The 14,473-nt window shown below is 38.2% G+C and overlaps 1 protein-coding gene across 1 annotated transcript in view; it reads left to right on the forward strand.

Annotated features, from left to right (window-relative positions):
* Positions 1 to 14,473, forward strand: part of Adam23 (ADAM metallopeptidase domain 23) — a 164,652-nt gene that overhangs the window by 133,179 nt on the left and 17,000 nt on the right. Inside the window, 2 exon segments of the mRNA XM_008846181.3 lie at positions 3,682 to 3,850; positions 7,482 to 7,593. Of these exon segments, the coding sequence (XP_008844403.1) occupies positions 3,682 to 3,850; positions 7,482 to 7,593 (281 nt within the window).

Genomic DNA, 14,473 nt, shown 5'->3' on the forward strand with positions numbered 1-14,473 from the left:
GAAAGCAGAATTTAAAGGAGCAAAGATTTCTTTTTCAGTTTTTCCAAGAAAGAATGACTTCAGTTTCACCATCACTTTCTAGGTTCAGAGTCACTTTATAAAAGCAGTGCATTGACTTGCAGATTACAATTGCTGAAAATTATTATAATTATCAGTAATGAGACCTTTTCCAAAATCATAATCTTAAGAGTAGAGTTCCAGTACAAGTTGAGTATCTCTTATCCAAAAAGCTTGAGACCAGAAGTGTTCTGAATTTCAGATTTTTTTCAGATATTGGAATGTTTGCTTATACATAATGATATATTATGGAAGAGGGACCCAAGACTAAGTATGAAATTCATTTATGTTTCATAATGACATATTATGGGAGTAGGACCCAAGGCCAAGCATGAAGTTCGTTTATGTTTCATAATGACATGTCATGGGGATAGGACCCAAGACCAAACATGAAGTTCATTTATGTTTCATTTATACCTTACACACATAGGATGAAAGTAATTTTTAAGAAATCTCTGCAGTTATTTATTTTCATTAACATATTAACTACATATATTAATGGAACTTGTTGTAAGGTCTCTGTGTAAGCATACAGTGTGCATTGATCCAACCATCCTTTCTCCACACACCCCCACTGCACAATCTCAAATCCCTACTCATTACTATTCTACTTTTAGACCAACTTGCTTTAGCTTACACGTGTGAGGGTTTGTGTATGCTTGCCTTTCTGTGTGTAGCTTATTTCCCATAACAATGTTCCCTAGTTCCATCATTCCACTGCCAATGACAGGACTTCATTCTTCTTATGTATCTGTCATATTTCCCATATCCTTTCATGTGCTGATAGGCACCTGGACTGATTCCATATTGTGCCTGTTGTGGAGTAAACATGGGTATGCAGGTAACCATTTCCTTTGGGTATGTGCCCGAAAGTGGGTTGGTTGGATCACATGGCAATTCTATTCAGTTTTTTAAGAAACCTCCATACTGTTCTCCTTCATGACTATAATAATTTACACTCCAACCAGCAGTGTATTAAGGTTCATTTTTCTCTACATTCTAGCCATAATTTGTAATTTTTTAAATAATAGCTATTCTAAGTGAGTTGAAATGATCTCTTATTGTAGTTTTGATTTGTATTTCCCTGAATCATACTGCACATTTTTCCTATGTTTATTAACCATTTAGAGTTCTTCTTCTGAGAGGTAATTTTATTTTTATTTATTTTATTCTATTAGATATTTAAATTAAATTTTGAGAACTTCGTATGATGTATTTTGATCATATCCACATCCACTCATCCCCTTACCACTCCCAGACCTCCCCACCCATAACTTGGTATCCTGCTTTTATTAATAACCCATCAAGTACAGTTTATGCTGTCTATGTGCTCCTGGGTGTGAAGCCACCCAGTGGAGCACATTTGACCTACCAGAGGCCACACCCTTAAAGAAAACCGACTCTCCCTCCCCAACAAGTCATTAACTGTCCACAGCTCCTCAGTTAGGAGTGGAGGCTCCTGTGCACCTAACCCCCTCCATGCTAGAATGTTGTATGGCTTGATCTTATGCAAGTTTTTTGCAGACAGCCACAACTGCTGTAAGTTTGTGGTTCAGTTTTGTCATGACCAGAGACACTGCTTCGTTCTTGTCCTCCCCAACCTCTGGCTCTTCCAATCCTTCTGCCTCTTCTTCCTCTGTGGTCCTGAGCCTTGTGGTGATACAGATGTCCCAGTTGTGGCTGAGCATTCCACTGACATTTGTTCTCTGTGTTTTGACCATCTGTGAGTTCTGTTGAGAAGTAATATTTAGTGTGTGCGAGTGTTTTGACTGTGACTTCCTTTTAAATGGAATTTTCTCCTCATAACTACTCATAGGATTTCAGATTTTGGAGCATTTCAGAGGTTTGGTTTTTTTTGATTAAAGGATGCTCAACTTACAGTCATTTTAGCCCCTGGTTAATATTTTGCACTTTAGGCTATGTCACTGTTTGAATACTGTGTTTTATTAATTAATTTATTTAAAAATTTCAGATCAAGGAATATTTTATGCTGTATAGGTCTGGTTTAAACTGTGGCCTAACAAATACCCAATCAAGTATAGACAGTATTTACTAAGATATATGCTAAGGTAAGCTAACAATCCACATCCAGTTGTCTGTGAATACAAAGCACACAGGTTTTTAGGCTTTTAGCTGGGGAACTATATTATATTACAAATAACTATTGTCTTCAGAGCAGTTATGGTCCTAAAGTCGCACTCTCGTTTCAGAGGTGCTGCTGTTAGCCAAGGTACTTTTGGGATCCTCCCAGAGACTGCTTTCAGCATGGGCACTTTATTTTTAGTATCTCCAGAATACCAAACCTTCATCGTATGGGAATGAATACAACTGAAATAATCTAAGAATAATTTTAGGAAATTGGATAATGTTGTCTTGGTAAATGACTGCTGTATTTCTGTCTTTTTAAAATGGATCTGAAGGCATCTCTAACAGGACTTTAGGCAATAAAATTCTCTCTGGAATACATTTGTAGTATAATAACTATTTACTTTGATGCACACAAGCTTTTTTTTCAATGTACACATTCTCACACTTTTAAAAATAGCCTTTAATCCCAGCACTCGGGAGGCAGAGGCAGGCGGATCTCTGTGAGTTCAAGGCCACCCTGGTCTACATAGTGAGTTCCAGGACAGCTGGGACTACAGAGAGACCCTGTTTCAGAAAGACCAAAAAAAAAAAAAAATAGCCTTGTTAAATTATATTGTTATATTACAAACTACCACATTTGTAAAATACTAAGATACTCTTAGTAATTAAGTTGTTGATTATCATTCAAATTCAAACTGTCCTTAACTTTTCAGTTTTAGAAGTAAATATCAATAACGAGGAACTGGTTTACTTTTTCAATTGTGACCAACTAAATCCTTTGCTGTAATAATGGCTTTCAAAATACTTTATTTCTACCAAGACTTGGATAACTAATGACATATTTGCATCTTTTTCACAAACAACTTTTACCTAGTATGTGGAAAACAAATGAGGAGTTAGACTCTATTTCTTGAAAGTAATACTTTTCTTGATGGTGTGTGATAAAATAATAATGGAAATGTTCTAGTTTGATTTCTGTTGCTGTGATAAAACACTAACCAGCAGCAACTTGGGGAGGAAAGGATTTATTTGGCTTGAAGCTTATAGTACATCATTGAAGGGAGTCAAGGCAGGATGTCAAGACAAAAACCTGGAGGCAGGAACTGAAACAGAGACCATGGAGAAATGGTACTTACTGGCTTCTTTCCCCTGGCTTGCTCATTTGTCTTTCTTATTCAGCCCAGACCCACCAGCCCAGGGACACACTGCTCATAGCCCTCCTACATCAAGTAGCAATTAAGAAAATACCTCACAGAAATGACTACAGGCCAGTCCAATGGAGGAAATTCCTCAATTGAGGTTCCCTCTTCCCAGGTGACTCTTAAGAGGTTTGCATCAAGTTGACAAACACTGACCAGCACAGGAGTGGGTTTTTTTTTTTTCTCTTACTCCTTTATTAAAGGGGCAGAAGAAAAGACCAAGAGAAATTCTTGTTAGCTGACAGTCTCTTCAGTTTTGTGAATGGAAAGTCTTCTTTGTATTGGTATTTTTCTAAGTGTGGTGCTAATGTTTGTGTGAATGTCTTTCTCCTTTCAGTGGTGCTCACATAGTTTTAGATGATGATACAGATGTGGGCTATGTAGAAGATGGGACGCCATGTGGCCCATCCATGATGTGTTTAGATCGGAAGTGCCTACAGATTCAAGCCCTAAATATGAGCAGCTGCCCACTTGACTCCAAGGGTAAAGTCTGTTCAGGCCATGGGGTAAGTAGGAATCAGTGTCCCAGCTTGGCCCTTCATTGTCTGGGATCCTGAGTTCATGGTGATAAGACTTTCAGCTCAGCCATTCTCTTGTGGCTGTGGCAAGCATCTTTGTGCTGATTATGATTAATTTTTTAGTCCTCTTATCTGCTAAAATAAACTGTGAGTTAATTTGATTTTATTTTTGCTGTTTTTCACATTACTTAATATTTGTAGTGACCACATTTTCTAGATATAACTTTGCATCTGTGTTAGTCAAGATTCTGCAGAAAATGGAACCAATGGATCTCTCTCTCTATCTCTTTATCTATCTATCTATCTATCTATCTATCATCTATCTATCTATCTATCTATCTATCAATCATCTTCTTCATCATAATCATCTATTAATCAATAATCTATCATCTATCCTTTAACTGCCTAGAAAGATTTGTTATGAGCAATTGGCTTACATATTTAGGGAGGCTGTTAAATTCTGTGATTTGCTGTTTATAAAATGGAGAACCAGGAAAGCCAGTAGTGTGATTCATTCTGAGTGCACAGACTTGAATCAGCAGAGCTGATGGTACAAATTCCATCAGAGAAAATGAAATAAGGGACCCAGCTTGAACAATGTAGGAGGAAGGGGTTAAATTCCCCTTCCTCGTCTCTTGACCCATTCAGTCCCTGTTAGTAGGGCAATCAGCTCTGTGTTGTTTACTCATTCAGATGTCTGTTGCTCTCATCTGGAAATGCTTTCATAGATGTATCCGTAAATGATGTTTAATGGGCCTCCCATAGACCAGTTAAATTGACACATAAAATTAGCCATCTCAACACCTTAAAAGTTGGAAGAAAATTGATATTGTTCCTAAGGAACTGTAGACTACATATGAGTATGATTTAATAGTTCAAAACAACATAAGTCTTATCAGTAATTTTCTTTCAACTTCTCAGTTTGAATACTGAATGTCATATCATACTAGACTGGAGGTTGGATCATAGATGATATGCATACTCATAAAATTGTGCAGTTATGCTTGGACCATTGACAGCCAAAGAAAGAAACACTATCTTTATTTATACTTGTGTGTAGCTTTAATTCTGTGACCAGAGTGTTTGAGAAAGGTGCTCTTGCTGGCAAACCTAAGCTCAACATAAAAATTACAATACTCTAAAAATTGTAAAAAATTTCATACTTGGCAAAATTAAGGCATTTCAAACTTTATAAAGACTTCATAAATTGAAAAAAAAAGATATATGAAGAAACAGAGCAGTAACCAAAAAGGGAGATGTTAGAATGAAGGTAAAAGTAATCCAATGTGGGGGCCTAGAGAGATGGCTCAGCAGTTAAGAGCACTGACTGTTCTTTCAGAAGGCCTGAGTTCAAATCCCAGCACCCGCATGGTAGCTAATAACCATCTATAACTCCAGTTTCAGGGGGATCTGATGTTCTTTTCTGTTTTCTTCAGGTACTGCATGACACGGGTATGCTTACATACATGCAGGCATAACACTCATACACATAAAATAATTTCAAAAAGTAATCCAATATATACAGGCAGGTGACAGAGAACAAAGTGTAAAGGCCCAAGAATGTTTTTTCTCTCATGATGATCTACAGTTTTTTCTCTCATGATGATCTACAGTTTGATTGAAAGACACATGTGGGTATGGGGAGGCTATGTAGCCAGTGATTTCATTACTTTGTTTGCTGCTGCTACAGAACTCCTGACATAAGCAACTTAAGAGAGGAGAGGTTTATTTGGCTTGGGGTTCAAGGGAGATAGCCCATCCAGTGGGGAGAAGTAGCAGGAGGCTGCCAGCTTATAACCTGGTAGACCAGGAAGCGGCAAAAGAGGGTCATAGGTGCTCAGCTGGCTTTCTTCTTTTTCCTTCTTAAATTCAGTCCAGTCCATGGGAGAGCGTGAACCACACTCAAGGTGGGTCTTTCCCTTTTAGTTAATCCTTTTTTGGAATACCCTCCAAGACATAGCCAACATTGTGCCTCACTAATGCCCCGAGTTTATTAATCCAAAGGAGCTGGCAATTAAAATCAATCATCCTATCTTAAGAAATTAAAAACATGGATTTGGGACTAGAAAGAGTTGTGGATTAAAACCCTGGCTCTATTCTCAGTGACTCTGAGTAGGTCATTTAATCTCTTTTAGCCTTCAGGTGCTTGTGCGAGGACTGAATAAGATTCTTTTGGTAAAGTGCTTGGTAGTGGTACTTGGCACAGAGTGAGTGTTCAGTAAAATTGCTAATGTGAAATAAAAATCACTGGGCAGACTTTTCAAGTATTTCAGTTACTGTTTTAAAAACTTGAGACTCAATGCATAAAAAGATTTTTTTAATTTAAATTTATTTTTTATGTGTATGTGTGTTTTGTCTGCACTTATGTATGTGAACCAAGGGCATTGGATTCCCTGGAGCTGGAGTAACAGACAGTTGTTAGTCACTGTGTGGGTGCTGGGATCTGAACCCAGGTCCTCAGCAAGAGCAGCCAGTGCTCTTAACTGCTAAGCCATTGCTCCAGCCCCTTTCCATAAAAGAGTCTTCTTCCCTTCTCATTTTTATACCTTGTGAAAAAAGCAGCAAAGTTCTGTGTTATTAATCATCACAGTATGTTACAACACTTCAGATTTGAAAGCTTTGGTGTTTGATTTTTGTCATTTTTAAAAGTCTGAATAAATTTCACAGGGATAAGAGGATTTCAGCACCTTTCTACTTTATAGATGGTTATTTGTTACATGTAAATTGCAAGTCCATGCTAGGTTGCTGTATAGGGGGCAGAAAGAGAGAGAGGGAAGAAGGGAGAGGTGGGTAAAAAGGGAGGGAAAGAGAGAAGAAGAGAAAAAGAGGAGACGTTGAGGGCTTCAGCCTGCTGCATGGGAGAGAGTGACTTCATAGAGGGAGGGCAGATGGAGGTGTGCTTGTTGGTCAGGGAAAGTGCCTCCAAGTGAGCTTGGTGTTGGACACGCTGAGGTCATGCAGTGTGTTTGGTATTGTGTCTGTATCTTTTATTTTGGGCAGTGCCGTAGTGCTTTTTTAAAAATTTTTATTTATTTTTATTTTATGTGTATGCATGTATGTACCTGCATGTAGGTAAGTGCACCCGTGTCGTGCAATGCCCATGGAGGTCAGAAGAGGCTGTCGGATCCCCTGGGACTGGAATTACGGACAGTTGTTAGCTGCCATGTGGGTGCTGGGATTCAAACCTGGGTCTTCTGCAAGAACAACCAGTGTTCTTAACTGCTGAGGCATCTCTCCAGCCCTGGGCAGTGCCTCTTAAGCCCACTCTCTCTCCACTCTCTGACTGTGTCTGTTGAGCTCCTGTTGCTGAATTAAACATATATGTTTTCATGTATGTTCCTAGAAACAACTACTTCTAAAAAACTACCTTGTCAGATATTTGTGTGCCTAAATATCACTGTAAATAATACAAATTTAAAGTTTTCTTCCTCTCAATCTTTATTTTTCTATAAATAACAGAAAATATATTAAACAATTTGACTGATGATCTAGACCTCAAAACCATGGGAAAGTTTTAGAAACTGTCTAAATGATTTTGAAAGCTTCCTCCTTGCCCCGTCTGTTAGGTCCTTATCAACGATACCCAGCCATTCCCTCCACTCTTCTCTCTCCTTCCCAGGTGTGCAGCAATGAAGCCACGTGCATCTGTGATTTCACCTGGGCAGGCACAGACTGCAGCATCCGGGATCCAGTTCGGAACCTTAACCCTCCAAAGGATGAAGGCCCTAAGGGTTTGTGTGGTTTCAGTTTCAACTCGTTGCAACAGCGTTCATTTTCTTCCAGTAGAACACTTTTGTGCCAGTATAACACTTCCATGGTTTTGAAAGAAGACACCCATAAATATCTCTTTTTTTTCCATTAAGATGCACAGTTCATGTTTTGTCATATTAAGGATTCTGTCTATATCATATTTTCAAAAGTATTTGAATTGCCTCTTAGCCTAGAATTGAATTAAGAAATATCCCAGCTTCCTTTAACTAACCTAGTTTCCTTTCTCTTCTTTAAACTTTGTACTTCTTTCCCACAATCACAAATGATAATTATTTTATAGTTTATCTAAGCTGTGCTAATTTTCTAATGGACAAAGTCTTTATACTGGCATGAGACTTTGGTCATTCCTCAGTATTTTAATCTCTCCAGCAGGGGAGATGAAGCCTTTTGTGCCCCTTTTAACATTCTTTTGATTTGGTAGGAGAGTTTTCAAATAACTCTAATTTTTTTTTTTAAGTGAACGATCTGAAGCTTTATTTTAAGCAGTCACAAAGAGGAGAGAGAATAGAATTTTAGCGTTAGTCTCAGTGGCTGCCCTAAACCACCCAGTGATATTGAAGATGGCAATGCCCGGGCCCTGAGGTCAGGTGACATGCCTGCATAAGAGGCTGAGCTGGGACCATGCTCTCTGTTACCTTACCTAATAGTATAGCCTCTGTAATCATGGAATATGGTAATCATTTTCTTATTATTCTCCCATTTCACTCCCTCATTTGAGTCTCAAAGGTCTAGAAAATCTGTCAGTCAGAATAGGCTTACTGGAGCATCCGTGGCACTATACCTGAGAAAGCAGGCAGTTGCCAGAACCAGTTTTGACATACAACCATGACATTGTACCTCAGCTTCTTTTTTTGTGGTGCTTCTAATAGTATTTTGTAAATAACTGTAATGTTTTTTTTTTTTTTTTTTCCTGCAAGCAGGAAAATCTTTATAGGAATAGTATCATGTTGATCAACTTTGCTTTGGATGAAAGTTTATTTAAACTCCATGAACTTCAGTATAGTCTGTCTGGGAAAAACATGACTCTCAAAGCACGTGAAGCTCTCTAGTTCGTAGTTCCTGAAGAAATGCAGCCTGGTTCAGATGCATGTGAATTGTTCCCTAACAGTGGGTGTGTTAAAACACACTTCATTCCTTCGCTTAATGTGCCCAAGATATTAACGTTCTATAAGAATAATTATCACACCCTCACAGTCTATTTCTGTTCTTCTGTTTCTAAAAATGAACCTATTCCATTTTTACATGGAGTCTTTTGTTACTTTAAAACTAGCACAAAACATTCTTGGATCCACCTTCAGAAGTTAGATTTAGAGATTTAGGCTCTGACAAGAGAAGCTGAAGCTCGTTCTCTCCACATTTCCTCTTCATAGCATGTCTGTGACTTTCAGAGATACCCAGGGCTCTTTCCTCAGTTGGTACTTGGGCCTACTGACATCAACCGAGCTTACTTACACCCTTTCCTTTAGCTGGGATGGGGGTTGTTAATTGTCTTTTTTCTTTCGCTATTTTTTCGCCTACTCACCTAGAAAAGTCAGACTTGGAGGAATGAGGCAAATCCGCTACATTCTGGAGAAGCCGTTTACAGCCGTCTTTTGCTTTGCTTTCTCGCATTTTATATGGTGCTAAGCTACACTCTCTTTAAGAAAATAGCCCCTTTTCTAATTCAGATCAACATTTTAAAATTTTTCGTAAAGAAGGTGCAAGAGAGAAGTTATGCATTTCACTTTATTTTCATCTACTTAGCAAACGTATATTGCCTGTGCAGTGTTTAAAAGGGAGCATATCCTTGGCACCTGGTAGGCATTCGGTAACGACTCCCTTCCCTTTGGGGATATGTAAAAGAAATGAAGTGGCCAGCTGGTAGCACATGCCAATAATCCTGGCATTTGGAAGACTGAGGCAGGAGGATCACCTCAAATTTGAGGCTAGCATGCTGTACTAGATAGTGATTTCCAGGCCAGCCAGGAAACAAAACAAAGCAAAAACAACAAAAATAGGAATGTGACATTTGGTGCTAATTTTCAGCTTATCCATATTTTTTTGTTGTTGTACTGAATTCAAGATGTTGCTGCAGTCATTACTTTCTCAACTGTTGGTTCTGAGGTGTGCCGGGAGCCTCGTTTCCCCCATAACTGCACATTGTATTATCTGTTTCAGGACCCAGTTGGTTTGACTGGCACCTGTTCCCACCCCCTCAAAATGCTCGCCATCCATAATGAGCAACATTCATATGATCTTGCCAGTCATATCTATAGCTAAAGGTTTCCTGTGTAGATGTAGTGAGAGAATATTAAAAGTACTTAGTTTGGGGGCTGAAGAGATGGCTTCAGCAGCACTGGCAGCTCTTACAGAGGACCCAGGTTAGGTTCCAAGCACGCTCATGGCGGCTAACTCCAGTGTCTAACTCCAGTTCCAGGGGCTCTGACATACTTTTCTGGCATCCACAGGCACTTCAGGACTCCGGTGCACTTACATATTTGCAGGCAAAACATTCATATACATAAAAAATGAAATTAAATAAAAAAATTTTAAATAGTTTTTAGGCAGACTTGGTGGCACATGCCTACAACCCCAGCATTTCGGAGACTGAATCAGGAGGATCTTAAGTTTAAGGCCAGCTGGGCTATATAAGGAGCTCCAGGCCAGCCTGGCTTGTGAGACATTGGCTCTAAAACCAAAACAAAATGAAGAACTATTTAGCTTTGTTTTGTACAAATTGTGTGTACTCCTTTGATATGGAGAAAAATCCAAGAAGCATAATGAAAATATTGCCTTTTTAATCATGAATTGGGGCATGAACGATAAACAGAACCCAACTGCAACCTATGGACCAAGATCACATTAGTAAAAAGGCAAATTTTGACTTCTTTTCTATCCAGTTGAAAATGTCAGAGATGGATCTATTTGCTTTTGGTTTTATTTTTAGTTATAAGTTCCTGGAAGAATGTATCCATCTGGGCAGAGACTTAAAACATACATGAATCATGTATGAATGAATCATGTCATGAATACTATTATAGTCATTGGCTTGCTAAAGTTGTCCATGGTGGACTCACGGTTTAGTGTGTTAGGTCATTTTTGCCAGACCAAAATTATTGACAGATAAGAAAGAGGATCTCAACACACACCACCATGTGAATGAAGATTTCTTCCTTTCCCCCTTCTTTCCTCCCTCTCTCCCTCTTTCTTGTCCCACCCCCCGAAGTGTACCCTCACCATCTCTGAATAAGGATTTTCAAAAACAGATTTCCTACAACATTGTTATTCATTAGCTCTGCATTCTCATTTTTTCCCACATGTATAAACCCTTGTTTCTATTGAAATCACTGAAAAGAATTTACCTTTGCTTTGCAAAGATAGAATGTACTCTAATCTGTTAAAAAGAATTTCCAGGGCCTGAGGAGATTGTTCAGTGGGTAAAGTGCTTGCTGCTCATCCATGTTGAACTTTGGGTTCAGTGAGAGATCTCAGAAAATTTCAGTGTCTCAGAAAATAAGATAGAAGGGCTTGAGAGATGGCTCAGTGGTTAAGAACACTGGCTGTTCTTGCAGAAGACATGGGTTCGATTCCCAGCACCCACATGGCAGCTAACAACAGTCCAAAACTTCAGTTCCAGGGGGTCTGACACTTCTGCTGTTCTCCACAGGCAGTGTATGGTACAGGTGCACTTACATGCATGCAGGCATAACCCTTGTGCACATAAAGACAAATTAATCAAAAAAATTTAAAAATAAGGTATAGAAGTGATTGAGGAAGACACTGGATAGCAACTTTTGGCCTCCAAACGTGTACACAAACTCCCCCCACATGCACATCCACAGATGTATATACAAATGAACACGCGTGTGCATGCACACACACACACACACGCACACAAGATCTGTACCCAGTATCCTTAATTTTTGTTAATCTGAAGGTACTTTTGCCCAGTGATTACTGCAAACCGTGATGGATCTTTTCTCTTTTTCTTCATACAGAAAAATTCATTTTTAATGCAGTTGACATTAAGATGTTTGCACATGAGTTTCTAATCGCTATGTATCTGATTATTACTAGTCACAGTCGGTTACTTTCTGAGCTCCTTGGCATCTGAGCATGGATATGAAGTCTACAGGTAGATTTCAATGGTACTGTTTTTCACATCTAATTTTAAAGGAGCAAATTTTTATGCTTTCTTTTCTTATGTCATGGAAAAGAAAAGAAACTGGATTGTATAAAGCACTTTCACTGACATGTACGGGCAAGGATAATATTCCTAAGAAGGTCAGGCCAGACCCTTTAATCAGGTCCACAGCCATCAAATCAGAGATAGAAAGGACCTTAGAAGCAATTCAGACCCACTGTTTTACAAATGAAAAAACTAATTTAATTATCAGTGTTAACAACTAATTAGTGGTTGAGCCAAAAATAAAACGTAATCACCTGAGCTTGACCTCAGTGCTTTTTCTGCTGCTCCACATGGCCTGGTTTAAAGAGGAGCCCTGTGTTGTTCTGATGGTCCTTTGAGCACAATAGGAAACAGAATGAAAGAAACAATAACCAGGCAGCGATTAAGCATATTAGGATTCTAACTTGTCAGGGCACTTGTTATTGGATTAAAGATACAAAGTATATTATTAGAATTTAGTGTTTTAAACTAAAATAATGGCTCCTAAACTTTTATAATGCCATGAATATTATTTATTGTAGCTTTTTAAAATATTTTATTTATAAAGAGAAAAATATTTTATTTATTATTTTTATTTTAGGTGTATGAGTATTTTACCTGCATGTGTGTAAGTGCACCACATGGACACAGCACCCTGCAGAGGCCAGAATAGGGTGTTGGATCCCCTAGAACTGGAGCCACAGACAGTTGTTAGATGCCATGTGGGTGCTAGGAATCGAACCCAGGTCCTCTGGAAGAACAGCAAGTGTTCTTAACCACTGAGTCATCTCTCCAGCCCCTATAGTAGCTTTTGCACATAGCCTTTAGGTGATGTTCATGTGATAAGTCCTTTCTTTTGAAGTCAGATCATTAAATAATTCTAATTTAATATGATGAATTATCATGTATACTTAAGTGTCACTGAGTTGTTTTTTTTTTAATCACTAACCATGGTCTCACCAATACCTTAAGGATTTACCACATTTTAAAGTTTAGTAACTGTTAGTTTATCTTATTAAATTTAGAAAAGTCTCCATATTTTTATTGAGACATGAATTTTTTTCATTTTACTTTATTTTTTGAGACAGGATTTTGTTATGTAGCCCCAGATGGCCTCAAACGTACAATCCTCTTGCCTCAGCCTCCCAACTGCTGAGATTATAAACATGTCCCATCATGCTCAGCTGAAATAATATTCTTCATGAAATGATGTATTTTGTATCCTTTCAGACATTTGTCGCAATAGACTAAAAATATGAACTTTATTTTTATTTTGTGGAAAAGAGCAAGGAGATCTGATTTTATGTCTAACGTTGAAATTTCAAGCATGACAAAATATGTTTATAATACCATTTTATGCTGTAAAGTATAAAGAGTTTAACTGTTTATTTTTAACCTCAAGTCTTAGTAAAGTGAATTCCTACAGGAAGTACTTTGGCCCACAGGGTACCACTAATGGCTAGCTCTGCTGCCTCCTGCCTTCAAAGGACCAGAGGATGCAGATTTTTAGATCATTTTGGCCCACTGGAATCATATGGATGAAATAGCACATCCTCCTGCCTTGAAAACTCTAGGAAAAGAACACTCAGGGTCAAAAGAACACACTGCTCCCGCTGTTTGAAGTCTGACTTATCTGTGGAGATTCTACACAGAAAACAGTTGTTTTTTAAAAAGGAGAAAATGTGTAGTTTCCATCTTAATATTGCATGATTATCAAAAATTCTGATTTTAGGACAAACAAACAGAGAACAGGAAAGAAAACTAAAAATAGTAATGCACAGACATTAGAAACATGCATAGATACAGCTAGGTAATAGACAAGATCTCCCCCAACACATTGTATAGAAAGATAGGTGTGTCAGACAGCAAAGGGCAAAGTTAAGATCCTAAAACCAGGACTGTGTGATCAGCTATAAACCTTGAGAGTTCCACATTCAGGGTCATAGAAGAAAAATTAGGTGTCTCATAGTGCATCCATCATAGGGCCTGGGAATAAAAAATGCGTTTGTTAGATGGTAGATGAATATGAAAGTGTGAAGTAATGAATGAATAAAGTTACATAATAAATAAACAAGTATGAAAGTAAAGCTATATCATAGGTCTACAAAGGTCCAATGAATTTTTTAAAAAAATTTTCACTGTGGCTGTCAAAAGAAGCTTCATATGTCCACTGTCAAGCACTACCCACCATAGGGCTACTCAATTAAGTGGTGTCAGTTTGAAAACAGATTGAGTCAGCACTTAAGGAGATAACCCTGTTCAGGATCATGGCTCAGGATCCGGAGGGTTTATTTCCAGGGCCACAGAACCGAAAACGCAGATGATGCGACTAAGGTAGAGACAGTTTCTGAAAAAGCTGCTCTCTCACTCTCTCTTGGATTGCTTTGTGTTAAGAGTACTTGTCTGTTAAGAATCTGAAGGGAATTATTCTTTCTCAGTGCAAATTAGGAACCATTATCTGCCCGGCTGAGATTCATGCTTGAAGCATCTGCAGGGATTTCCTCTGATTGCGTTCCTAATATCTGTGCAGTGGGCCACCAAATTCTCTTGCTTCCACAGTGAGAAATTACACAACAGAGCAATTTGTAAAATGGTTATTTTTATTCATATTTCATACAGTAGTAATAAATTTTTAAGTTAATAAATATTAATTTAACATTACATTGTATGGGAGACTGAGAGGCTTTTTCTAT

Source organism: Nannospalax galili, unplaced genomic scaffold (assembly GCF_000622305.1).
Source record: "Nannospalax galili isolate Female #2095 unplaced genomic scaffold, S.galili_v1.0 scaffold281, whole genome shotgun sequence".
Classification (NCBI taxonomy): Eukaryota; Metazoa; Chordata; class Mammalia; order Rodentia; family Spalacidae; genus Nannospalax; species Nannospalax galili.